Genomic DNA, 25,837 nt, shown 5'->3' with positions numbered 1-25,837 from the left:
TTTTTCGAGGAGGTTACCAGGAAAGTGGATGAAGGGAAGGCGGTGGACGTTGTCTACCTGGATTTCAGCAAGGCCTTTGACAAGGTCCCTCATGGGAGGTTAGTTAGGAAGGTTCAGTCTCTAGGTATAGATGGGGAGGTAGTAAATTGGATTTGACACTGGCTCAATGGAAGAAGCCAGAGAGTGGTTGTGGAGGATTGCTTCTCTGAGTGGAGGCCTGTGTCGAGTGGTGTGCCGCAGGGATCGGTGTTGGGTCCATTGCTGTTTGTCATCTATATCAATGATTTGGATGATAATGCGGTAAATTGGATCAGCAGATTTGCTGATGATACAAAGATTGGAGGTGTAGTGGACAGTGAGGAAGGTTTTCAAAGCTTGCAGAGGGATTTGGACCAACTAGAAAAATGGGCTGAAAAATGGCAAATGGAATTTAACGCAGACAAATGTGAGGTATTGCACTTTGGAAGGACAAACCAAAGTAGAACGTACAGGTAAATGGTAGGACTCTGAAGAGTGCAGTTGAACCGAGGGATCTGGGAATACAGGTACAGAATTCCCTAAAAGTGACGTCACAGATGGATAGGGTCATAAAGAGTGCTTTTGGTACATTGGCCTTTATAAATCGGAGTATCGAGTATAAAAGTTGGAGTGTTATGGTAAGGTTGTATAAGGCATTGGTGAGGCTGAATTTAGAGTATTGTGTACAGTTTTGGTCACCTAGTTACAGGAAGGATGTAAATAAGGTTGAAAGAGTGCAGAGAAGGTTCACAAGGATGTTGCTGGGACTTGAGAAACTGAGTTACAGAGAGAGATTGAATAGGTTAGGACTTTATTCCCTGGAGTGTAGAAGAATGAGGGGAGATTTGATGGAGGTGTATAAGATTTTGATGGGTATAGATAGAGTGAATGCAAGCAGGCTTTTTCCACTGAGGCTAGAGGAGAAAAAAAAACCAAAGGGCATGGGTTAAGGATGAAAGAGAAAAGCTTAAAGGGAATATTAGGGGGGCCTTCTTCATACAGAGAGTGGTGGGAGTGTGGAATGAGCTGCCAGATAAAGTGGTAAATGCGGGGTCACTTTAAGAAAAACTCAGACAGGTAAGTGGATGAGAGGGGTGTGGAGGGATATGGTCCAAGTGCAGGTCAGTGGGACTGGGTAAAAAATGATTCGGCACAGACAAGAGGGGCCAAAAGGCCTGTTTCTGAGCTGGAATTTTCTATGGTTCTATGGAAAATCCTGCCTGGAAACTCTGCTTTGCCAGCCCAGTAATACACCATACTTTTGAGTGTCACATTGATATTCAAATTCCTTGAAATGATTCTGCTTGTCAGACTAACTTTTGTTTCAGGTTCAACTTTTACACTTTTTTCACTTCACTTTCCAATTTCTTCTTCTTGTCCAGGGCGAAAGATCTACATCTTCAGCTGGTGCTTCCCGTGGGAACATGCCTGCGTCTGAGCAGCAGTCATTACCAAATGTCAGGTATGAATTGAAAACAACCAAATAACCTGAGTTTAATGTTCTAATCTCATTGTTCATTGCTCGTTTTATATTGGCTCTCAAAAGTGATGGATTTTAGGATTTTAATTTCAGGTTGGAGAAAAGCAATAAAATATGTAGTTAAATTAGCATGGAGTGGATTTCTTAACACGCTAAACTGAGTAACAGAAATCATTTAGATTTATCTACAGATGAACATGGTTTGAAGAGAATTCATTGTGCATATTATTTTAAAGCTGTGAAATGCAGTAGTGGTGTGTTTTAAATCACCTGGAGTCTGCGATACTGAACAAAGAACAAAAACGGCCTGGGAAACAGGCCCTTCGGCCCAACGAGCCCGCATCGCCATTTTAACATTACCAGTCCCCCCTCCACCCATGACCCTTGTCTATGCTTATGGCATTCCACATTGAGGGAAACTAATTTAGGGACAATTTATTACCTCCAATCAGCCCAACAGCACATCTTTGGGGTGTGGGAGGAAACCGGAGCACCCGGAGAAAACCCACGCAAGCATGGGGAGAATGCGCAAACTCCCACAGACACTGGCCCAAATCCATGTGTCTGCACAGCAAACAGTGATAGTCACTGAGCTGTTGTGTTGCCCAGCATCTGGTCCAGTTTAAGCACACACTAACGACATGAAACACTAGGCTATTCTCGAACACCCAAGAGCAGCCCTAGTACGACCCATCGCGTGTATGCCCCTCGTTGGACAACAAGGCAGACCGACTTAAAACCTGTGAATTAAGAGAGAAAAACATTAGTATGATTCCACATCCTTTTGCATTACCAGGGACGTCCCAGTGCTAATGAACCTTATTTAAAACAATCTCCTATATCCTCCCATCTCCAATCCACTCATGTGCCTGTCTAAGTAACTCTTAAACAACTCCAGCATGCTTGCCTCCACCACCTTACTTGGCAGAGCATTCCATACCCCCACTACCCTCTGTGTGAAAAACCTCCCCCTGCATCTCCTGTGGGATGTATGTGGTGAAGGACTCCAGTAGTGTTTCAGGTGATTTTACTTGTAGGAAGTGTGTTCGATTGCAGCTTCTGGAGGAGCGTGTAAAGGAGCTGGAGGTGGAATTAGAGGAACTCCGCATAATTCGGGAGGCGGACATCGATAGGAGTCATAAGGAGATAGTCACTCCTAGAAATGAGTCTTGGGTCACTGCCAGGAAGAGGGGAAAGAAGCAATTGGGGGGACAATCCCCTGGGGCTGTTCCCCTCCAAAATAGGTTTTCAGTCCTGGAGGCTACAGTTGAGGAGGAATCAACTGGGGATAGCCAAAGGGAGCAGGTCTCTGGGGGTGAGCCTATTGTAAAAGCTCAGGTGGTTAGGGGATGTAAAAGATTGGGCCTCGTGATTGGGGACTCCACAGTTAAGGGGACGGATAGGAGAGTCGGAAATAATGGTAGGGACTCAGGGCTGGTGTGTTGCCTACCAGGGGCTGGGGTCCGCGATGTATCGGACAGGGTATTCAGGACTCTTAGGGGAGAGGGAGATCAACCCCAAGTTATAGTTCATGTGGGGACGCATGACATAGGGAGGTTAAGGGAAGGGGATATTAAGCAGAGATATATGGAGTTGGGGTGGAAACTAAAGGCCAAGTCAGAAAGAGTGGTTATCTCCAGACTCTTGCCTGTGCCACGGGATAGTTTAGAGAGGAACAGAGAGAGGGAAAGTTTGAACTCGTGGCTGAGGGGATGGTGCAGGAGGGAGGTGTTCAGGTACTTGAGCAATTGGGGCTCATTCTGGGGAAGGTGGGACCTCTGTAAGAGTGATGGTCTACACCTGAATCAGAGGGGGACCAATATCCTGGGGGGTAAATTTGCAAAGGCTATGCAGGGAGGTTTAAACTGATTCGGAGGGGGGGGTGGGATCCTGGGTAGAGGGGGTGAAAGTGAGGGGGGCATAGATGGGGACTGCAATGCACGGCATCGTGGGGGTGGGGCGGAGCAGGGTTTGAAATGCGTATACTTTAATGCGAGGAGTATTTTCAATAAAGTGGATGAACTTGCAGCGTGGATCAGTACCTGGGACTTTGATGTTGTGGCCATTTCAGAGACATGGATAGAGCAGGGTCAGGAATGGTTGTTGCAGGTTCCGGGGTTCAAATGCTTCAGTCGGAGTAGAGAAGGAGGTAGAAGGTGGGGAGGGGTAGCATTATTAGTCAAGGACTGTATCACAGTGTCAGAGAGGAAGTTTGATGAGGACTTGTCTGTTGAGGTAGTATGGGCTGAGATTAGAAATAGGAGAGGAGAGGTCACCCTGTTGGGAGTCTTTTATAGACCTCCTAAAAGTTCTAGAGAGGTTGAGGAAAGGATTGCGGAGACGATCCTGGTTAGGAGTGAAAGTAATAGGGTAATTGTTATGGGGGACTTTAACTTTACTAATATTGATCGGAATTGCTATAGCTCTAGCTCGTTAGAGGGGTCAGTTTTTGTACAAAGCGTGCAGGAAGGTTTTTTGACTCAGTATGTAGATAAGCCAACTAGAGGTGAGGCTATATTGGATTTGGTGCTGGGAAATGAGCCAGACCAGGTGCTAGACTTGGAAGTTGGTGTGCATTTTGGTGATAGTGACCACAATTCGGTTACGTTCACCTTAGTGATGGAAAGGGATAGGCATGAACCTCGGGTTAGTAGTTTTAGCTGGGGGAAGGGTAATTATGAGGCTATTAGGAGAGAATTAGGAAGCATAGGTTGGACTAGGAGATTACAGGGACTGGGAACGTCAGAAATGTGGAGTTTTTTCAAGGAGCAGCTACTGCGAGTCCGTGATATGTATGTCCCTGTCAGGCAAGGAGGAATTGGTAGGGCTAGGGAACCGTGGTGCACTAAAAAAGTTGATTCGTTGGTTAAAAAGAAAAAGGAGGCTTATGTTCGGATGAGACTTGAAGGCTCAGGTAGTGGACTAGAAAGCTTTAGATTGGCTAGGAGGGAGTTAAAGAGTGAGTTAAGAAGGGCTAAAAGAGGACATGAGAAGACTTTGGCTGATAGGATTAAGGAGAATCCTAAGGCGTTCTATAGGTATGTCAAGAACAGAAGATTGGTTAGGGCAAGATTAGGGCCAGTTACAGACAGCAGAGGGAAGTTGTGTGTGGAACCGGAAGAGATTGGAGAGGCATTGAACCAATATTTCTCTTCGGTGTTCACGCAGGGGGACATGAATATAGCTGAGGAGGACACTGGGTTGCAGGGGTGTAAAATAGACAGTATTGCAGTTGATAAGGGGGATGTGCTGGATATTCTTGAGGGCGTTAGCGTGGATAGAGGATTGGTTGTCAAATAGGAGGCAGAGAGTGGGGGTCAATGGGTGCTATTCGGATTGGCGGTTGGTGACTAGTGGGGTGCCCCAGGGGTCGGTGCTGGGGCCTCAGCTATTTACCATTTATATAGATGATCTGGAGGAGGGAACCGAGTGCAGGGTGTCGAAATTTGCTGATGACACCAAGATTGGGGGAAAGGCAAATTGTGCGGAGGGTGTGGAGAGTCTACAGAAGGATCTAGATAGGCTGGGCGAATGGGCCAGGAAATGGCAAATGGAATTTAATGTTGGCAAGTGTGAGGTGGTCCACTTTGGTAGGAAGAACGGTAGGAAGGACTATTACTTACGTGGCGAAAAACTGCAGCAGGCGACGGTGCAGAGGGACCTCGGGGTCCTTGTGCATGAGTCGCAAAAACCCAGCTTGCAGGTGCAGCAGGTGGTCAGGAAGGCAAATGGGATGCTGGCCTTCATAGCGAGGGGGATTGAATATAAAAGTAGGGAGGTCTTGCTGCAGCTGTATAGGGCATTGGTGAGGCCGCAGCTGGAGTACTGTGTGCAGTTTTGGGCGCCGCACCTGCGCAAGGATATTTTGGCCCTGGAGGGAGTGCAGAGGAGGTTTACTAGGCTGATACCGGAGTTGAGGGGATTGAGCTGTGAGGAGAGGCTGAATAAACTAGGCTTGTACTCGTTAGAGTTTAGAAGAATGAGGGGAGATCTCATTGAGACGTATAAGATGATGAATGGGATGGATAGGATAGAGGTGGAGAGACTCTTCCCGCTCAAAAAAGACAGTAGGACTAGGGGGCACAGCCTCAAGATAAAGGGGAGGCGGTTTAGAACGGAGTTGAGGAGGAACTTCTTCACTCAAAGGGTGGTGAATCTCTGGAATTCTCTGCCCGTTGAAGTGGTGGAGGCTGCCTCGCTAAATATTTTTAAGAAGCGGGTTGATGGGTTCTTGATAAGAGAGGGGATTAAGGGTTATGGGGAGAGGGCGGGAAAGTGGAACTGAGCCACAACAGATCAGCCATGATCTTATTGAATGGCGGGGCAGGCTCGAAGGGCTAGATGGCCTACTCCTGCTCCTATTTCTTATGTTCTTATGTTTGAAAATAGATAAGTCCCCTGGTCCAGATGAGATTTACCCTAGGATTCTCTGGGAGGCAAGAGAGGTGATTGCAGAGCCTCTGGCTCTGATCTTCAGGTCGTCGTTGGCCTCTGGTATAGTACCGGAAGATTGGAGGATAGCGAATGTTGTCCCATTGTTTAAGAAGGGGAACAGAGACTTCCCCGGGAATTATAGACCGGTGAGTCTTACTTCTGTTGTGGGCAAGGTTTTAGAAAAAATTATTAGGGATAGGATTTATAGTTATTTGGAGAGTAATGAATTAATTGGAGATAGTCAGCATGGTTTTGTAGCGGGTAGGTCGTGCCTTACTAACCTTATTGAGTTTTTTGAGAAAGTGACCAAAGAGGTGGATGGGGGTAAGGCAGTTGACATGGTATGTATGGATTTTAGTAAGGCGTTTGATAAGGTTCACCATGGTAGGCTTCTGCAGAAAATGCAGATGTATGGGATTGAGGGTAATCTAGGAAATTGGATTAGGAATTGGCTAGCAGATAGGAGACAGAGGGTGGTGGTTGATGGTAAATATTCGTCATGGAGTTCGGTTACAAGTGGTGTGCCTCAGGGATCTGTTTTGGGGCCACTGCTGTTTGTAATTTTTATTAATGATCTGGATGAGGGTATAGTTGGGTGGATTAGTAAATTTGCTGATGACACCAAAGTCGGAGGTGTGGTAGATAGTGAGGAAGGGTGTCGTAGTTTGCAGGGAGACTTAGACAGGTTGCAGAGCTGGGCCGAGAGGTGGCGGATGGAGTTTAATGCGGAGAAGTGTGAGGTAATTCACTTTGGTAGGAATAACAGATGTGTCGAGTATAGGGCTAACGGGAGGACTTTGAATAGTCTGGATGAACAGAGGGATCTAGGTGTATGTGTAAATAGATACCTGAAAGTTGGGAATCAAGTAGATAAGGTTGTCAAGAAGGCATACGGTGTCTTGGCGTTTATTGGTAGGGGGATTGAATTTAGGAGTCGCAGCGTTATGTTGCAACTGTACACAACTCTGGTGCGTCCGCACTTGGAGTACTGTGTGCAGTTCTGGTCCCCACATTACAGGAAGGATGTAGAGGCTTTGGAGAGGGTGCAGAGGAGGTTTACCAGGATGTTGCCTGGTATGGAGGGGAGGTCCTATGAGGAGAGACTGAGGGATTTGGGGTTGTTTTCGCTAGAAAGAAGGTGGCTAAGAGGGGATCTTATTTAAACATATAAGATGATTAGAGGTTTAGATAGGGTGGATCGTGATAGCCTTTTTCCTCAGATGGAGAAAGCTAGCACGAGGGGGCATGGCTTTAAATTAAGGGGGGGTAGTTATAGGACGGATGTCAGGGGTTGGTTCTTTACCCAGAGGGTGGTGAGGGATTGGAATGCCCTGCCTGCTGCGGTTGTAAATGCGCCTAGTTTGGGGGCGTTTAAGAGATCCATGGATAGGTTTATGGATGAAAAGGGATTGGTTTAGGTTAGTGGGTCATTGTTTTTTAACTGGTCGGCGCAACATTGTGGGCTGAAGGGCCTGTTCTGCGCTGTAATGTTCTATGTTCTATGTTCTAATATCCGTGTTATACCTCTCCCCCCCTCACCCTAAGCCCGTGGCCCCTTGTACTGTCTGTTTCTAACATAGGAAATAGCTTATCTCTGTTTACTGTATCTATACCCTTCATAATCTTATATACCTCTATTAGATCCCCCCTCAGTCGCCATCTTTCAAGGGAAAACAGCCCCAATTTGCTCAATCTTTCCTCATAACCCAGTCCTTCCATACCAGGCAACATCCTGGTAAACCTCCTCTGCACTCTCTCCAGAGTCTCCACGTCCTTCCAGTAGTAAGGCGACCAGAACTGGACGCAGTACTCCAAATGTGGCCTAACCAACGTTCTATACAACTGCAACGTTCTATACTGCATGCAGGTTGGAGTGTGGAATTATGACGATGATAATGCAGGCTTCAAATTTCTTTCCATCACGTGGCTGACCAGGAAAATATCTCATTTTTACCACCTGCCTTTATGCGTCTTGGTAGGATTATGTAATGAGGCGGGTAGAATTAGGGACCTTGCGATGAAGGATCCTCTTGGGGAGAGTGATCATTGTATGGTGGAGTTTCTAGTGCAGATGGAGGAGGAGAAAGTGGGTTCCCGGACACGCGTCCTTTGTTTGAACAGAGGGGAGTACGGTAGGATGAGAGAGGAATTGGCGAATGTGGACTGGGGGAGCGCGTTGGAAGGTAGGTCTGCTGAGGAGCAGTGGAGGATCTTTAAGGAGATCTTTCTGGGTGCTCAGCAGAAATTTATTCCGATGGTCAAAAAGGGCTGTAGGAGGAGAGGTAATAAGCCGTGGATAACGAAGGAGGGAAGGAAAGTGTTAAATTAAAAGCGGAGGCGTTTAGAGTAGCTAAGAGTAGTGGGCGAGAAGAGGATTGGGAGAGGTTTAAATGTCAACAAAGATTGACAAAGAAGTTGATAAAAAAGGGTAGGAGAAAGTATGAAGCTGGGCTAGCGCTTAATATAAAAAAGGATAGCAAGAGTTTTTATAAATACATAAAAAGGAAGAGGCTGGCTAGGGTGAACGTTGGACCCTTAGAGGATGAGAGGGGGGACTTAGTGGTAGGGGATGGGGAAATGGCTGAGGTCTTGAATAACTTTTTTGTTTCGGTCTTCACAGAGGAGGACGTGAATAATTTGCCGGGTGTTAGAGATGGAAAGGTGGTAGGACTGGAGGGTCTCAATGACATTACTGTTACTAGAGAGGCGGTGCTAGACAGACTGGAGGGGCTGATTGTGGACAAGTCCCCAGGACCGAATGGAATGCATCCGAGGGTTCTGAAAGAAATGGCGGAGGTGATAGTGGATGCCTTGGTGGTTATTTTCCAAATGTCGCTGGATTCCGGGGAAGTGCCGGAAGATTGGAAAGTGGCTAATGTTACGCCGTTGTTTAAGAAGGGTGGCAGGCAAAAGGCAGGGAATTATAGGCCGGTTAGTTTAACGTCTGTTGTAGGTAAAATGTTAGAATCCGTCATCAAGGAGGAAATAGCGAGGTATCTTGAGGGGAATTGCTTGATAGAGCAGACGCAGCACGGTTTCGTTAAGGGGAAGTCGTGTCTGACAAACTTACTGGAGTTCTGTGAGGATATGTCTAGGGCGGTGGATAGAGGAGAGCCGGTGGATGTGGTCTTTCTTGATTTTCAGAAGGCGTTTGACAAGGTACCTCACAAGAGGTTATTGCAGAAGGTCAAGGGACATGGAGTTGAGGGTAGGGTGTTAGCGTGGATAGAGGACTGGTTGTCAAATAGGAGGCAGAGAGTAGGGGTCAATGGGTGCTATTCGGATTGGCGGTTGGTGACTAGTGGAGTGCCTCAGGGGTCGGTGCTGGGGCCTCAGCTATTTACCATTTATATAGATGATCTGGAGGAGGGAACTGAGTGTACGGTGTCGAAATTTGCTGATGACACCAAGATTGGTGGAACGGCAAATTCCACGGAGGGTGTGGAGAGTTTACAGAAGGATCTAGATAGGCTGGGCGAATGGGCCAGGAAATGGCAAATGGAATTTAATGTTGGCAAGTGCGAGGTGGTCACTTTGGTAGGAATAATGGTAGGAAGGATTATTACTTACGTGGAGAAAAACTGCAGCATGCGACGGTGCAGAGGGACCTCGGGGTCCTTGTACATGAGTCGCAAAAACCCAGCTTGCCAGGTGCAGCAGGTGGTCAGGAAGGCGAATGGGATGCTGGCCTTCATCGCGAGGGGGATTGAATATAAAAGTAGGGAGGTCTTGCTGCAGCTATATAGGGCATTGGTGAGGCCGCAGCTGGAGTACTGTGTGCAGTTTTGGGTGCCGTACTTACGCAAGGATATTTTGGCCTTGGAGGGAGTGCGGAGGAGGTTTACTAGGCTGATGCCGGAGTTGAGGGGGTTGAGCTATGAGGAGAGGCTGAATAAACTAGGCTTGTACTCGTTAGAGTTTAGAAGAATGAGGGTAGATCTCATTGAGACGTATAAGATGATGAATGGGATGGATAGGATAGAGGTGGGGAGACTCTTCCCGCTCAGAAAGGACAGTAGGACTAGGGGGCACAGCCTCAAGATAAAGGGGGGGGGGCGGTTTAGAACGGAGTTGAGGAAGAATTTCTTCACTCAAAGGGTGGTGAATCTCTGGAATTCTCTGCCCGTTGAAGTGGTGGAGGCTACCTCGCTAAATATTTTTAAGACGCGGGTGGATGGGTTTTTGATAAGAGAGGGGATTAAGGGTTATGGGGAGAGGGCAGGAATGTGGAACTGAGCCAAGACAGATCGGCCATGATCTTATTGAATGGCGGGGCAGGCTCGAAGGGCTAGTTGGCGTAGTCCTGCTCCTATTTCTTATGTTCTTATGTCATCTGCAAATTTGTCGATAGAACCTTCTGTACCCGTATCCAAGTCATTAATACAGATTGTGAATAGCTGGATCTCAAGGACCGAACCCTATGGCACCCGACGAGTTACTCAAATGCATATTTTTCATCTGTATTCGTTAAAGAGAAAGGCATGTAGCTGGAGATTTCACTTTGAATAGTGAAGTTTTAGACCATGTTAAGATTAATAAGGAGGAGGTATTAGATGTTTTAACGGGCATTAATGTGCATAAATCGCAGGCCACTATTAGAGGCAAAGGATGAGATTTCAGGGGCCCTGACAGAGATATTTATAGAATATAGAACATTACAGCACAGTACAGGCCCTACGGCCCTCGATGTTGCGCCGACCAGTGGAACCAATCTAATGACCCTCTAACCTAAACTATTCCAATGTTATCTATATGCCTGTCCACTGACCATTTGAACGCCCTTAAAGTTGGCGAGTCCACAACTGCTGCAGGCAGGGCATTCCACGACCTTACTACCCTCTGAGTAATGTAATCTCCTTCGTGACTCAGAAAATCCCTCCAGTGTAAATTTTGGTTTCAATTCAGGCCCTGGTAGTTCTCTAGCATATACCTTGCAACTGTAAACGTACTTTCAAGAAAAATTAAAATACCATTCCACTTTCTTCAGATATCGATGTTCTTTTTGGCTTGTTGTGGAGTGATCTCAGAGTCAAGCCACATCGAATTCTCATCTGATAGCCACATCCATACTTCTGCAGCAGTGCTCACTGGATAAACATCATGAGAAAAATGGTGGTTGACTTTTTATCCTCTTCTCCCTATCCTAGGGGCAGTCACATTACATCCTGCATCCCAATTATCCCCCTCTAGCTGGGATTAATTGCACCTTTCTGGGTTCTGAATATTTCCAGATCGCGCTACATTTGGATAAAAGCAAATTACTGCAGATGCTGGAATCTGAAAACAAAAGAGAAAATGTTGGAAAATCTGAGGTCTGGCATCATCTGTAAGGCGAGAAAAGGTTGATTAGGTTATCCCGGAGGGAACAGTCTCTCCCTGACAGGGAGTGAAAGCATGATGTGTTTGATGGTGGCATCACGCTGGAGTTGGCGAAAATGGCGGAGGATTATGCTTTGCATGCAGAGGCTCGTGGGGTGAAATGTGAGATCAAGAGAGATTCTATCCTTGTTCTAGGAAGGATATTTAGATCTTTGCTGGCCACAGTTGAAGTCGTGATGAAGGAGCAGCACTTCGAAAGCTAGTGGCTTTTGTTACCAAATAAACCTGTTGGACTTTAACCTGGTGTTATGAGACTTCTGACAGGTGAAGTGCCAGATGACTAGAGGTTAGCTAACCCTTTATTCAAAAAGGGCAGCAGAAACAAGACAGGTAATTACAGGCCAGTTATTCTAACGTCAGTGTTAGGCAAATTATTGGAAAAAATGCTGAGGGATCAGATTGATCAGGGATAGTCAGCACGGAGATTATTGGTGGGAGATCTCGTCTACCTAATTTAATTGAGTTTTGTGAAAAGGTAACTAAATATGTTGATGAAGGTGTAAGAGGAATTTTTCGCAGTGTCCCACTGGGTGTCTTGTACTCAACTGATCTCACTCAATCAATACAAGGACTACAAAAGACGGCATGTATTCAAGGAATGAAAAGGAAGTTTATTGCTAATGCAGGCATCAGGAGCAGACAGTCGATGAGTGCTGACTATCCTCTCTGGCATGACAATATAAACTTGTGATTAATATGTTCTTCTGAACACTTCAATTCCCCTCCCAGCCTGTCATCCAAATTGAGGGGTTCAATTACAATATTACATGGTACTACCTTAGCCAATAACACAGAGTGGGTGGCACGGTAGCACAGTGGTTAGCATTGCTGCTTCACAGCTCCAGGGTACTGGGTTTGATTCCTGGCTCAGGTCACTGTCTGTGTGGAGTTTGCACATTCTCCTTGTGTCTGCATGGGTTTCCTTTGGGTACTCCGGTTTCCTCCCACAGTCCAAAGATGTGCGGGTTAGGTTGATTGGCCATGCTAAAAAATTGCCCCTTGTGTCCAGGGATTAGTAGGTTAGAGGGGATTAGTGGGTATAATATGTAGGGATATGGGTCTAGGGCCTGGGTGGGATTGTGTTTGGTGCAGACTCGATGGGTGGAAGGGCCTGTTTCTGCGCTGTATGGTTCTATGATCTATTCTATAATCGAATAACGTTCCACCTGTCAGCAGGAAAGGAGCTCATTTTTCTATTGTGCCTTAAAATCCCTACCTCGTTGCTAAGAAACCTACCTATGTCAATCCGGTATGTTCAAGACTATTGCTAATATCTACACATTTTAATTGCCATTGTCTCAAAGAATGTGGCATGTCTGTTGCCGTCTACTTCCCATCATGCTGAGAAAACAGACCATTGTTTGGCCAAGACTCTCAAAGACACTTAAAATGACATTTTGGTTACAATTCTTGTTTAAAAATTCCTTACTATTGATCATATGTGATTAATAGACAATACCTTTGCAAATGTTGTATTAGGCACACGATGAATCCTCATTTTATATATCCTTCTTAACCTATTATACTTATTATAGTGACTTTAAAACAAAGGCTTTTACACTAGGAGTTCTATATTATCTTCCATCGGAGGGTAGCGCAGTTGTTGTGGTTTACATTGACTTCAGTAAGGCCTTTGATAAGATCCGACACGGATAAGATCCGACGTAGGGCCCATGAGATCCAAGGCAAGTTGGCAAATTGGATCTAAAATTGGCTTGTTAAAAGGAAGCAAAGGGTGATGAGGGAGGATTGCTTTTGTGATCAGAAGCCTGTGATCAGTTGCGTACCACAAGGATCGTTGCTGGAACCTTCGCTTTATGTTATATACACTGACGACTTGGATGTGAATGTGGAAGGTATAATTAGTAAGTTTTCAGATGACGTGGAAATTAGTGTGTTGTTGATTTTGATACTGTGCTTTTAAGAAATGTATTTGAGTCATGTTGTTGTTCTAGAAACTGTTGTAGCTGTTCTCTGCATTCGCAGTCATTCTGTCTGTAACCGGCATCCTATTATTGCGGCAGCAGCATAATTGCTTAATCTGAACTAATGCTATTTTTGGTGTTTCCCTGGGATTTTGCACAATGGGATTTGTTTGGGATGATTGACAATTATGGTCATATGACTGGGTACAGCTAGGCTTACCCAGAGAACTCAATCTCAGTCTGCTTTTTGGGAGAAAAACTGCCTCTCTTTTCTGTCTCTGAAATCTGGAGACTGGGAGCTACTAGAGACAAGATTTACTTCTCTAAAGTTTTGCTGTTTTGAGGAGATATCTTTCTCTGGAAATTGAATCTGGATCTGTGTCCAGAAGTCAAAAGGCTAGACGTCTAGCATCATGCAAACATCTTTCGCTTCTCTGTTAACTGGTTCAACAGAAGGGATTTATGCCTACTGGGGATATTGCTAAATTGGAACAATAGCGAAAGCTAACTGTTAAGAAGTATACTTTGTCATGTTTTAAGTATTTTTTTGGAGAGTCCCTACAGTGCAGAAAGACCATTGATTTTTCACTGACTTACCCAGATCCTATCCCATAACCCCACAAATCCTCCCAATTTGCATATCTGGAGCCACTAAGGGGCAATTAATATGGCCAATCCATCTAACCCGCACTAAGGTTGGTAGATTGACGGATCGCAATGAGGACCATCAGAGGATACAGCAGAATATCGATCAGTTGGAGACTTAGAACATAGAACATAACAGCGCAGTACAGGCCCTTCAGCCCTCGATGTTGTGCTGACCAGTGGAACCAATCTAATGACCCTCGAACCTAAACTATTCCAATGTTATCCATATGCCTATCCGCTGACCATTTGAACGCCCTTAAAGTTGGCAAGTCCACAACCACTGTAGGCAGGGCATTCCATGCCCTTACTACCCTCTGAGTAAAGAACCTACCTCTGACATCCGTCCTATAACTACCACCCCTTAATGTAAAGCTATGTCCCCTCATGTTAGCCATCACCACCCAAGGAAAAAGGCTCTCACTGTCCACCTTACCTAACCTTCTGATCATCTTGAATGCCTCAATTAGGTCACCTCGTAACCTTCTTCTCTCAGTGGAGGATCTTTAAGGAGATCTTTCTTGGTGCTCAGCAGGAATTTATTCCAATGGTTAAAAAGGACCATAGGAGGAGAGGTAATAAGCCATGGATAATGAAGGAGGTGAAGGAAAGTGTTCAATTAAAAGCGGAGGCGTTTAGAGTAGCTAAGAGTAGTGGGCGAGAAGAGGATTGGGAGAGGTTTAAAAGTCAACAAAGATTGACAAAGAAGTTGATAAAGAAGGGTAGGATAAACTATGAAGCTGGGCTAGCGCTTAATATAAAGAAGGATAGCAAGAGTTTTTATAAATATATAAAAAGGAAGAGGCTGGCTAGGGTGAACGTTGGACCCTTAGAGGATGAGAGGGGGGACTTAGTGGTAGGGGATGGGGAAATGGCTGAGGCCTTGAATAACTTTTTTGTTTCGGTCTTCACGGAGGAGGACGTGAATAATTTGCCGGGTGTTAGAGATGGAAAGATGATAGGACAGGAGGGTCTCAATGACATTATTGTTACTAGAGAGGTGGTGCTCGACACACTGCAGGGACAGATTGTGGACAAGTCCCCAGGACCGGATGGAATGCATCCAAGGGTTATGAAAGAAATGGCGGAGGTGATAGTGGATGCCTTGGTGGTTATTTTCCAAACGTCGCTGGATTCCGGGGAAGTGCCAGAAGATTGGAAAGTGGCTAATGTTATGCCGTTGTTTAAGAAGGGTGGCAGGCAAAAGGCAGGGAATTATAGGCCGGTTAGTTTAACGTCTGTTGTAGGTTAAATGTTAGAATCCGTCATCAAGGAGGAAATAGCGAGGCGTCTTGAGGGGTATTGCTTGATAGAGCAGACGCAGCACGGTTTCGTTAAGGGGAAGTCATGTCTGACAAATTTATTGGAGTTCTATGAGGATGTGTCTAGGGCGGTGGATAGAGGAGAGCCAGTGGATGTGGTCTTTCTTGATTTTCAGAAGGCGTTTGCAAGGTACCTCACAAGAGGTTATTGCAGAAGGTAAGGGGGCATGGAGTTGGGGGTAGGGTGTTAGCGTGGATAGAGGATTGGATGTCAAATAGGAGGCAGAGAGTGGGGGTCAATGGGTGTTATTCGGATTGGCGGATGGTGACTAGTGGAGTGCCCCAGGGGTCGGTGCTGGGGCCTCAGCTATTTACCATTTATATAGATGACCTGGAGGACGGAACCAAGTGTATGGTGTTGCAATTTGCTGATGACACCAAGATTGGTGGAACGGCAAATTGTGCGGAGGGTGTGGAGAGTCTGCAGAAGGATCTAGATAGGCTGGGCGAATGGGCCAGGAAATGGCAAATGGAATTTAATGTTGGCAAGTGTGAGGTGGTCCACTTTGGTAGGAATAATGGTAGGAAGGACTATTACTTACGGGGCAAAAAACTGCAGCAGGCGACGGTGCAGAGGGACCTCGGGGTCCTTGTGCATGAGTCGCAAAACCCCAGCCTGCAGGTGCAGCAGGTGGTCAGGAAGGCGAATGGGATGCTGGCCTTCATAGCGAGGGGGATTGAATATAAAAGTAGGGAGGTCTTGCTGTGGCTGTATAGGGCACTGGTGAGGCCGCAGCTGGAGTACTGTGTGCAGTTTTGTTTGCCGCACTTACGCAAGGATATTTTGGTCTTGGAGGGAGTGCAGAGGAGGTTTACTAGGCTGATGTCGGAGTTGAGGGGGTTGAGCTATGAGGAGAGGCTGAATAAACTAGGCTTGTACTCGTTAGAGTTTAGAAGAATGAGGGGAGATCTCATTGAGACATATAAGATGATGAATGGGATGGATAGGACAGAGGTGGAGAGACTCTTCCCGCTCAGAAAGGACAGTAGGACTAGGGAGCACAGCCTCAAGATAAAGGGGGAGCGGTTTAGAACGGAGTTGAGGAGGAACTTCTTCACTCAAAGGGTGGTGAATCTCTGGAATTCTCTGCCCGTTGAAGTGGTGGAGGGTGCCTCGCTAAATATTTTTAAGACGTGGGTTGATGGGTCTTTGATAAGAGAGGGGATTAAGGGTTATGGGGAGAGGGCGGGAATGTGGAACTGAGACACGACAGATCAGCCATGATCTTATTGAATGGCGGGGCAGGCTCGAAGGGCTAGATGGCCTACTCCTGCTCCTATTTCTTATGTTCTTATGTTCTAATGAAAATAACCTCAAGTCCCTCAGCCTCTCCTCATAAGACCTTCTCACCATACCAGGAAACATCCTGGTAAACCTCCTCTGCACCCTTTCCAATGCCTCCACATCTTTTTTATAATGCGGCGACCAGAACTGTACGCAATACGCCAAGTGCGGCCACACCAGAGTTTTGTACAGTTGCAACGTGACCTCATGGCTCCAAAATTCAGTCCCTCTACCAATAAAAGCTAACACACCGTACGCCTTCTTAACAACCTTATCAACCTGGGTGTCAACTTTGAGGGAGCTATGCACATGTACACCGAGATCTCTCTGCTTGTTAACACTACCAAGTGTCCTTCCATTAGCCCTATATTCTGTATTCCTGTTACTCTTATCCAAGTTAATCACCTCAAGATCAAGAAGGCGACTGGGAGGCTGGCCTTTATAGCGAGGGGGATAGAATATAAAAGCAGGGAGGTTTTGCTGCAACTGTACAGGGCCCTGGTGACGCTGCAGCTGGAGTACTGGGTGCAGTTTTGGTCGCCGCACTTGCGCAGGGATATTTTGGCCTTGGAGGGAGTGCAGAGGAGGTTCACTAGGCTGATGCCGGAGATGAGGGGGTTAGACTATGAAGAGAGACTAAATAGGCTGGTTCTGTACTCGTTGGAGTTTAGAAGGATGAGGAGGGATCTTGTAGAGACATATAAGATCATGAAAGGGATGGATAGGGTAGAGGTAGAGAGATTCTTCCCGCTCAGAAAGGACAGCAGGACTAGAGGGCACAGCCTCAAGATAAGGGGGGGCAGTTTAGATCAGAGTTGAGGAGGAACTTCTTCACTCAAAGGGTGGTGAATCTCTGGAATTCTCTGCCCGTTGAAGTGATGGAGGCTACCTCGCTAAGTATATTTAAGACACGGGTAGATAGGTTTTTGACAGACAAGGGAATTAAGGGTGATGGGGAGAAAGCGGGAAAGTGGAACTGATCCACCTCAGATCAGCCATAATCTTATTGAATGGCGGGGCAGGCTCGAAGGGCTAGATGGCCTGCTCCTGCTCCTATTTCTTATGTCCTTATGTTCACACTTTTCCATATTAAACTCCATTTGCCGCCTCTCGGCCCAGCTCTGCAGCTTATCTATGTCCCTCAGCAAACTGTAACATCCATCCCCACTGTCTGCAACTCCTCCGACTTTGGTGTCGTCAGCAAATTTACGAACCCATCCTTCTACACCATCATCTAGGTCATTTATAAAAACGACAAACAGCAGTGGCCCCAAAACAGATCCTTGAGATACACCACTTGTAACTGAACTCCAGGTTGAGTATTTCCCATCAAGCACCACCCTCTGTCTTCTATCAGCTAACCAATTCCTGATCCAAACTGCTAAATCACTCTCAGTCCCATGCATTTGCATTTTCTGCACTAGCCTACCATGGGGAACCTTATCGAATGTTTTACTAAAATCCATATACACCACGTCAACTGCCTTACCCTTATCCACCTCTTTGGTCACCTTTTCAAAAAACTCAATAAGGTTTGTGAGGCACGAACTGCCCTTCACAAAACCGTGTTGACTATCCCTAATCAATTTATTTCCCTCTAGATGATTATAAATCCTATCCCTTATAAATCTTTCCAAAACTTTACCCACAACAGAAGTAAGGCTCACTGGCCTATAATTCCCAGGATGGTCTCTACTCCCCTTCACGAACAAGGGGACAACGTTTTCTATCCTCGAGTCTTCTGACACTCTCCCTATACTTGGACAGAGAGATGGCAGATGGAATTTGATCTGGACAAATGTGAGGTAATGCATTTTGGAAGATCTAATATAGATAGGAAATATACAGTAAATGGCAGAACCCTTAAGAGTATTGATAGGCAAAGGGGTCTGGGTGTACAGGCACACAGGTCACTGAAAGTGGCAACGCAGGTGGAGGAGGTAGTCAAGAAGGCATACAGCGCGCTTGTCTTCATCAGCTGGAGCACTGAGTTTAAAAATTGGTAAGTCATATTGCAGCTTAGAACATAGAACAGTACAGGCCCTTCGGCCCTCGATGTTGTGTCGAGCTATGTCCAAACCCAAGATCAAGCTGTCCCACTCACTAAGATTCTGGAGTGCTCCATGTGCCTATCCAGTAACCGCTTGAAAGTTCCTAAAGTGTCTGACTCCACTATCACAGCAGGCAGTGCATTCCAACCACTTTATAAAACCTTAGTTAGGCTGCACTTTAAATAGGGTTCAGTGCTGGTCACCACGCTGCCAGAAGGATGTGGAGGTTTTGGAGAGGGTACAGAAAAGATTTACCAGGATGTTGCTTGGTATGGAGAGCATTAGCTATGAGGAGAGGCTGGAGAAACTTGATTTGTTCTCACTGGAAAAATGGAGATAGAGATGAGACCTGATAGAAGTCTACAAGATTATGAGCGGCATGGACAGAGTGGATAGTCAGAAGCTTTTTCCCAGGGTGGAAGAGTCAGTTGCTAGGGGTCATTGGTTTAAGGGCAAGGGGCAAGGTTTAAAGGAGATGTACGAGGCAAGTTTTTTACACAAAGGGTGGTGGATGCCTGGAACTCGCTGCTGGGGGAGGTAATGGAAGCAGATACGATAGTGAGTTTTAAGGGGCATCTGGACAAATACATAAATAGGATGGGAATAAAGGGATTTGGTCCCTGAAAGGGTAGGGGGTTTTAGTTCAGTTGAATAGCATGCTCAGTGCAGGCTTGGAGGGTCGAAGGCCCTGTTTCTGTGCTGTAATTTTCTTTGTTCTATCTTTGGACTCTGAGAGGAAACTGGAGCACCCGGAGGAAACCCACAAGACATGGGGTCAACATGCAAACTCTGCACAGTCACCTAAGGTTGGAATTGAACCCAGATCCTTGGCACATTGAGGCAGCAGCAATCACCACTGTGTTACTGTGCTGCCCATACCAATTTTAATTGGTAAAAGTTATGTTTATTCTTTTTGTTGTATTCTAACTGTGTTCTTAAATAAAGTTTGTTTTAATAAAAGTTTCCTAGTGGGTCACTTGAATCACGCCTGGAGTGAAACACCTTGTACTCACCAGTGTCAAGATCAAGGTACAAGTTCTCGATCGGATTGTTGGTTTTTTAATAAAAAAACACTTTTTGTAAAAAAAAAAGAGGAATAGATAGGGTGGATTCTCAGAGGCTATTTCCCCGGGTTGAAATGGTTGCTGCGAGAGGACACAGATTTAAGGTGCAGGGAAGCAAGTACAGAGGTGATGTTAGGGGTAAGTTTTTCACTCAGAGGGTGGTGAGTGAGTGGAATTGGCTGCCGTCGGTGGTGGTAGAGGCGAACTCGCTGGGGTCTTTTAAAAGACTTCTGGATGAGTATATGGGATCTCATGGGATTGGGGGTTATAGATAGGTCTATGGCTTAGTAGGTATACAAGTGATTGGTGCAACTTGTGGGCCGAAGGGCCTTTTTTATGCTGTATTGTTCTATGTTCTATCAAATGCATACATTAAATGTAAATTGCATACTTAATCGTTTCTGATCTGGTCCTGAACAATTTGGGATCTCTGTGGCATTAAAATCTATACTCCTTATTTGGTGTGGGATTATTGGACTCAAAGACAGTGAGTGATGAGTATATTTGTGCTTGCTTTCCAGGTGTTCTGTTTGATTTAAATAGGGGATGCTTTGTGCAATAATGGCTTGTCCAGTAGCTAAAAGTTTCCTGTGTGTGGAAGGAGTCACTCAGGGTGGTTTACACACGGGTGGTTAAAGCAAAGCTTTTGGAATTGGCAGACAAGCTGCAGTTGACATTACTTGAAGGGGTGAGGAAGAGGGAGATAATGACAGTGATAGCTCAGCATTTAAAATCACCAGAAACACAGTCAGAATCATTGGAAATGGCTAAAATTCAATTACAAAGGAAATAGCTTGAATTGGAAGCAGAAGGAAGGTAGGGAGTAGCTAAAGCAAACAAGAGGGAGTCAATTGCATTGGAACTAAGTGCAAAATAAGTAATACAGCTTGAATCAAACAGTTTGAAATGCGATTAAAAGAAGAAGAGACAAAGAATAGCACTGGCAGAACAACTAACGACATAGGTAGGAAGAGTGACAAGGTCCTGCAGCAGCAGTTTAGGGAGTTAGATAGCAGGTTAAAAAGCTGGAGCTCTAGGGTTGTAATCTCAAGATTACTCCCTGTGCCATGTGCCAGTGAGGCTAGGAATAGGAAGATAGTACAGCTCAACACATGGCTAAATAGCTGGTGTAGGAGGCAGGGTTTCAGATATCTGGATCATTGGGATCTCTTCCAGGACAGTTGGGACTTGTACAAGAAGGATAGGTTGCATTTAAACTGGAGAAGCATAAATATTCTGGCTGGGAGTCTTGCTAGTGTCACGTGGGACAATTTAAATCAATTTGGCAGAGGGGGGTGGGAACCCACGTAAAACTGAAATAACGTGAAGGGGAACCAGAAAGTAGGGCCAGTAAGACTCAGAGAAAGAGCAGGCAGGGTGTGATTGCTGAATAGAGAGGGTCTGGTGGTTTGCCAAAATGTGTTACATACCTGTTCCTCTAACTCCTTCTGGCTGTTGGGCAGCCTACAGTAAACCCCCAACGTTGTGACTGCATCCTTGCTATTCCTGAGCTCTACCCATATTGCCTCGCTGTCTGAGCCCTCCGAGGTGTCCTTCCACAGTACAGCTGTGATATTCTCCTTAACCAGTAGTGCAACTCCTCCACCCTTTTTACATCCCCCTCTATTCCACCTGAAACATCTGTATTCTGGAATGTTAATCTGCCAATCCTGTCCTTCCCTTAACCAAGTCTCTGTAATAGCAACAACATCATAGTTTATACTAATCCAAACTCTAAGTGCCTCTGCCTTACCTGTTATAGTTCTTGCATTGAAACAAGGTATCTACACACTGTTTCCCAGGTTGAAGGTACTTTTGGATAAAGGCATGTGTAGTCCTCAGGTGAAGGTGCTAAATTGGGGGAAGGCTAATTACAACAATATTAGGCAGGAACTGAAGAACGTAGCTTGAGGGCAAATCAACATCTGGGATGTGGGAGGCTTTCAAGTACAAGTCAAATGGGATTCGGGACTGACGTACTCCTGAAAGGATAAACATAGAAGTGTGGAAGATAGGAGCAGGAGAAGGCCATTTGGCCCTTTGATCCTGCTCTGCCATTCATTATGATCATGGCTGAATACTCAATAGCCTAATCCTGTTTTCTCCCCATAACCTTTGATTCCATACTTACCGTACTTGCCGTACTTATGCAAGGATATTTTGGCCTTGGAGGGAGTGCAGAGGAGGTTTACTAGGATGATGCCGGAGTTGAGGGGGTTGAGCTATGAGGAGAGGCTGAATAAATTAGGCTTGTACTCGTTAGAGTTTAGAAGAATGAGGGGAGATCTCATTGAGACGTATAAGATGATGAATGGGATGGATAGGATAGAGGTGGAGAGACTCTTCCCGCTCAGAAAGGATAGTAGGACTAGGGGGCACAGCCTCAAGATAAAGGGGGGGCGGTTTAGAACGGAGTTGAGGAGGAACTTCTTCACTCAAAGAGTGGTGAATCTCTGGAATTCTCTGCCCGTTGAAGTGGTGGAGGCTGCCTCGCTAAATATTTTTAAGACGCGGGTTGATGGGTTTTTGATAAGAGAGGGGATTAAGGGTTATGGGGAGAGGGCGGGAATGTGGAACTGAGCCACGACAGATCAGCCATGATCCTATTGAATGGCGGAGCAGGCTCGAAGGGCTAGTTGGCCTACTCCTGCTCCTATTTCTTATGTTCTTATGTTCATTTGCCACAAATGCCATATCCAGCCGCCTCTTGAAGGCATTCAATGTTTTGGCATTAACTACTTCCTGTGGTAATGAATTCCACAGTCTCACCACTCTTTGGGTGAAGAAATGTCCCCTCACCTCCATCCTAAATGGTCTACCCTGAATCCTCAGACTGTGACCCCTGGTTCTGGACTCCCCCACCATCAGGAACATCCTCCCTGAATCTACCCTGTCTAGTCCTGTTAGAATTTTATAAGCCTGTAAGAGAATCCCCCTCGTTCGTCTGAGCTCCAGGAAAAACATTCCTAACCTAGTAAATTTCTCCTCAGTCATCAGTTCCGCTATCCCTGGAATCAGCCTGGTAAATCTTCACTGCACTCCTTCTTTCCTCAGAGAAGGAGACCAAAACTGTACACACTATTCTCGCTGTGGCCTCACCAAGGCCCTGTATGGAACAACACACCCCTGTTGAAACCTCTGACATACCAGTTGCCTTCTTTATTGCCTGCTGCACCTGCAAGCTTACCTTCAATGATGGGTGCACAAGGATACTCAGGTCCCACTGCACGCTACCCACTCCCAATTTACAGCCATGCATGTAGTTATCTGCCTTCTTGTTTTTGCTTCCAAAGTGAATTTGGGCGGCATACATAGAAACAAAGAAACATAAAACATTACAGCACAGTACAGACCCTTCAGCTCTCAATGTTGGGCTGAGCTATGTCCAATCCCAAGATCAAGCTATCCTACTCCCTATAGTTCTGGAGTGCTCCATGTGCCTATCCAGTAACCGCTTGGAAGTTCCTAAAGTGTCCGTCTCCACTATCACAGCAGGCAGTGTATTCCACACCCCAATCACTCTCTGAGTGAAGAATCTACCTTGGACATCCCTCCTATATCTCCCACCATGAACCTTATAGTTATGCCAAATGGTGGCACAGTGGTTAGCACTGCTGCCTTACAGTGCCAGGGATCCAGATTCGATTCCCAGCTTGGATCACGGTCTGTGTGAACATAGAACACTACAGCACAAACAGGCCTTTCGGCCCACAAGTTGCACCGATCGCATCCATTCCCACCAAGCCATGGAACTATCTGTAACTCCCAATCCCATTAGATCCCATATACTCATCCAGAAGTCTTTTAAAAGACCCGAGCGAGTTTGCGTCCACCAGCACCGACGGCAGCCGATTCTACTCACTCACCACCCTCTGAGTGAAAAACGTACCCCTAACATCTCCTCTGTACTTGTTTCCCAGCACCTTAAACCTGTGTCCTCTCGTAGCGACCATTTCAGCCCTGGGAAATAGCCTCCGAGAATCCACCCTACTTATTCCTCTCAACATTTTATAAACCTCTGTCAGGTCGCCCCTTAATCTTCTTCTCTCCAGGGAGAAGAGACCTAGCTCCCTCAACCTATCTTCATAAGGCATGCCCCCCAATCCAGGCAACACCCTTGTAAATTTCCTCTGCACTCTCTCAGTAGCTTCCACATCCTTCCTGTAGTGAGGCGACCAGAACTGTGCACAGTACACCAAGTGGGGTCTAAGAAGGGTCTTATAAAGTTGCAGCATTACCTCCCGACTCCTGAACTCAATCCCTTGATTAATGAAGACCAGTACACCATATGCCTTCTTGACCACATCCTCCACCTGCGAGGCCGACTTGAGCATCCTATGGACCCGGACCCTAAGATCCTTCTGCTCCTCAACACTGCTAAGACTCCTACCCTTGATATAGAACATAGAACATAGAACATTACAGCGCAGAACAGGCCCTTCGGCCCACGATGTTGCGCCGACCAGCTTTTTAAAAAAAACAACACTAACCCACTAATCTAAACCAATCCCATTTCATCCATAAACCTATCCACAGATCTCTTAAACGCCCCCAAACTAGGCGCATTTACAACTGCAGCTGGCAGGGTATTCCAGTCCCTCACCACCCTCTGGGTAAAGAACCTACCCCTGACATCAGTCCTATAACTACCCCCCCTTAATTTAAAGTCGTGCCCCCTCGTGCTAGCTTTCTCCATCCTAGGAAAAAGGCTATCACTATCCACCCTGTCCAAACCTCTAATCATCTTATATGTTTCAATAAGATCCCCTCTTAGCCGCCTTCTTTCCAGCGAAAACAACCCCAAATCTCTCAGTCTCTCCTCATAGGATCTCCCCTCCATACCAGGCAACATCCTGGTAAACCTCCTCTGCACCCTCTCCAAAGCCTCTACATCCTTCCTGTAATGTGGGGACCAGAACTGCACACAATACTCCAAGTGCGGCCGCACCAGAGTTGTGTACAGTTGCAACATGACGCTGCGACTCCTAAATTCAATCCCCCTACCAATAAACGCCAAGACACCGTATGCCTTCTTAACAACCTTATCTACTTGATTCCCAACTTTCAGGGATCTATGTACACATACACCTAGATCCCTCTGCTCCTCCACACTATTCAGAGTCCTCCCGTTAGCCCTATACTCAACACATCTGTTATTCCTACCGAAATGAATTACCTCACACTTCTCCACATTAAGCTCCATCCGCCACCTCGTGGCCCAGCTCTGCAACCTTTCTAAGTCACCCTGCAAACTATGACACCCTTCCTCACAATCTACCACACCTCCGACTTTGGTGTCATCAGCAAACTTACTAATCCACCCAGCTAGACCCTCATCCAGATCATTAATAATATTGTACTCCTTCATCCCATTGGTCCTGGCCAAATGGGCCAGTACACATTTATTCGCGTTGAAGTCCATCTGCCACTTCTCCGCCCAGTCTTGCATCCTATTTATGTCACGCTGCAACTTCTGACATCCCTCCAGACTATCCACAACACCACCAACCTTCGTATCATCAGCGAACTTACTAACCCATCCCTCCCTTTCCTCCTCCAGGTCATTTATGAAAATGACAAACAGCAAGGGACCGAGAACACATCCCTGGGGCACTCCACTGGTGACTGACCTCCATGCAGAAAAAGACCCATCCACAACCACTCTCTGCCTTCTGCAGGCAAGCCAGTTCCGGATCCACAAGGCCAAAGCCCCTTAGAACATAGAACACTACAGCGCAGAACAGGCCCTTCGGCCCACGATGTTGCGCCGACCAGTTAAAAAACAATGACCCACTAACCTAAACCAATCCCTTTTCGTCCATAAACCTATCCACGGATCTCTTAAACGCCCCCAAACTAGGCGCATTTACAACCGCAGCAGACAGGGCATTCCAATCCCTCACCACCCTCTGGGTAAAGAACCTACCCCTGACATCCGTCCTATAACTACCCCCCCTTAATTTAAAGCCATGCCCCCTCGTGCTAGCTTTCTCCATCCGAGGAAAAAGGCTATCACTGTCCACCCTATCTAAACCTCTAATCATCTTATATGTTTCAATAAGATCCCCTCTTAGCCACCTTCTTTCCAGCGAAAACAACCCCAAATCCCTCAGTCTCTCCTCCTAGGACCTCCCCTCCATACCAGGCAACATCCTGGTAAACCTCCTCTGCACCCTCTCCAAAGCCTCCACATCCTTCCTGTAATGTGGGGACCAGAACTGCACACAATACTCC

General features: G+C 46.2%; 1 protein-coding gene across 1 annotated transcript in view; it reads left to right on the top strand.

Moving 5' to 3' along the window:
* Positions 1–25,837, top strand: part of fbxo41 (F-box protein 41) — a 451,090-nt gene that overhangs the window by 181,127 nt on the left and 244,126 nt on the right. Inside the window, exon 5 of the mRNA XM_080183008.1 lies at positions 1,401–1,480. Coding sequence (XP_080039134.1) covers positions 1,401–1,480 — 80 coding nt within the window. The remainder of the gene's footprint in view (positions 1–1,400; positions 1,481–25,837) is intronic.

The sequence above is a fragment of the Carcharhinus amblyrhynchos genome, unplaced genomic scaffold, assembly GCF_965287045.1.
Source record: "Carcharhinus amblyrhynchos unplaced genomic scaffold, sCarAmb.v2.hapA chromosome_115, whole genome shotgun sequence".
Taxonomy (NCBI): domain Eukaryota; kingdom Metazoa; phylum Chordata; class Chondrichthyes; order Carcharhiniformes; family Carcharhinidae; genus Carcharhinus; species Carcharhinus amblyrhynchos.
Note: the sequence above shows the minus strand (reverse complement) of the source record. Positions and strands in the feature narration are given on the sequence as shown.